The sequence below is a fragment of the Seriola lalandi genome, unplaced genomic scaffold (genome assembly GCF_002814215.2).
Source record: "Seriola lalandi dorsalis isolate HSWRI2012SDOR001 ecotype SW California unplaced genomic scaffold, Sedor1 jcf7180002054549, whole genome shotgun sequence".
Classification (NCBI taxonomy): domain Eukaryota; kingdom Metazoa; phylum Chordata; class Actinopteri; order Carangiformes; family Carangidae; genus Seriola; species Seriola lalandi.
The window spans coordinates 66,164-67,215 of record NW_019525102.1 but is presented as its reverse complement, the minus strand read 5'-3'; the positions used below and the strand labels follow the sequence as shown (position 1 = coordinate 67,215).

The 1,052-nt window shown below is 42.4% G+C and overlaps 1 protein-coding gene across 1 annotated transcript in view; it reads right to left on the bottom strand.

Annotated features, from left to right (window-relative positions):
• LOC111661704 (E3 ubiquitin/ISG15 ligase TRIM25-like) overlaps nucleotides 1-1,052 on the bottom strand; it is a 13,266-nt gene that overhangs the window by 8,700 nt on the left and 3,514 nt on the right. Inside the window, exons 5-8 of the mRNA XM_087176381.1 lie at nucleotides 798-1,031; nucleotides 313-475; nucleotides 166-225; nucleotides 5-59 (exon numbers count right to left, since the gene is read on the bottom strand). Coding sequence (XP_087032507.1) covers nucleotides 5-59; nucleotides 166-225; nucleotides 313-475; nucleotides 798-1,031 — 512 coding nt within the window. The remainder of the gene's footprint in view (nucleotides 1-4; nucleotides 60-165; nucleotides 226-312; nucleotides 476-797; nucleotides 1,032-1,052) is intronic.

Below are 1,052 nucleotides of genomic sequence, written 5' to 3'. Positions count from 1 at the left end.
TTGTGAAAGGGACAAGTATTTGTAGACTGAGTTCTGATCCAGTGTTAAAGGACGGCAATCTGATGGAAGAGCAAAGGTAATATTAACATTAACCTTTAGATATCCAGTTCATTATCAATGCATCAGTGTATTGTGAAACTGCAGAGGATTAAATCTTTTACTCACAGAGTAAAAACTCATTTCTCTTCTTTGGCACAGGCGGCAGTACAACATCTGCAGCACCCACTAACAAAAAGGAAAAACAACAAACCTAAATATCATCGGACCTGAATAAAAACACCATGTAACTGCTTTTATGTTTCTGTCAGGTACCTGTGGCAGAGATCACAGGCCATGTGTCCTTCAGGAGCTTCTCCATGTTTTCTCTCAGCTCAGACACGCGGTCAGTCACAGCTCCGATCGAACGCTGAGGAAGAACAACAGCTCCAGCTGGCAAATCTGGAGATTCACAGGAGGTGGAGAGAGACTGGAAAGTCTGAAGGAAGTTCAGTAAGTCAGACACCAGAGGAAAGACAAAAAAATCAATCAAGATATTCCAGTACAGTCATCATACATTGTAATGTCAAAATGTTGCCAACAGATGTCACTTTAGGGCAATGCATTCAGCCATGTCGCTGAGAAAAATGAGTTTCACAGTTACAGATGGAGGAGCTTTGGCTGTACAGCAACAATTACTCAGCCACGTGGAACCGACATAAGTAAAAAAGTATACAATGTGAAATAAATAAATAAACAAACAAACAAACAAACAAAAAAACCATGAAGTCGCTCTCCACCACACTGACAGCGTCTGGTACCTGAATGAAATGAATGTCGTCGTCTGTATGAGAAAGCTCCTCCAGGTCGGCGTCTCTCCTCTTCAGCTTGGTGACCTCCTCCTCGAGCTGCAGCTGCAGCTCTTCAGCCTGAGCCACTGCAGTCTTCTCCCGGAATTTGATTAGCATCCTCATCAAAGTGCGTCTTTTCTTTATGGAGGAGATCAGATCATCAAAGATCTTATCACAGGACTTCACTGTAGTCTGGGTACAACTCTGTTTATACAAAGAAAAAAC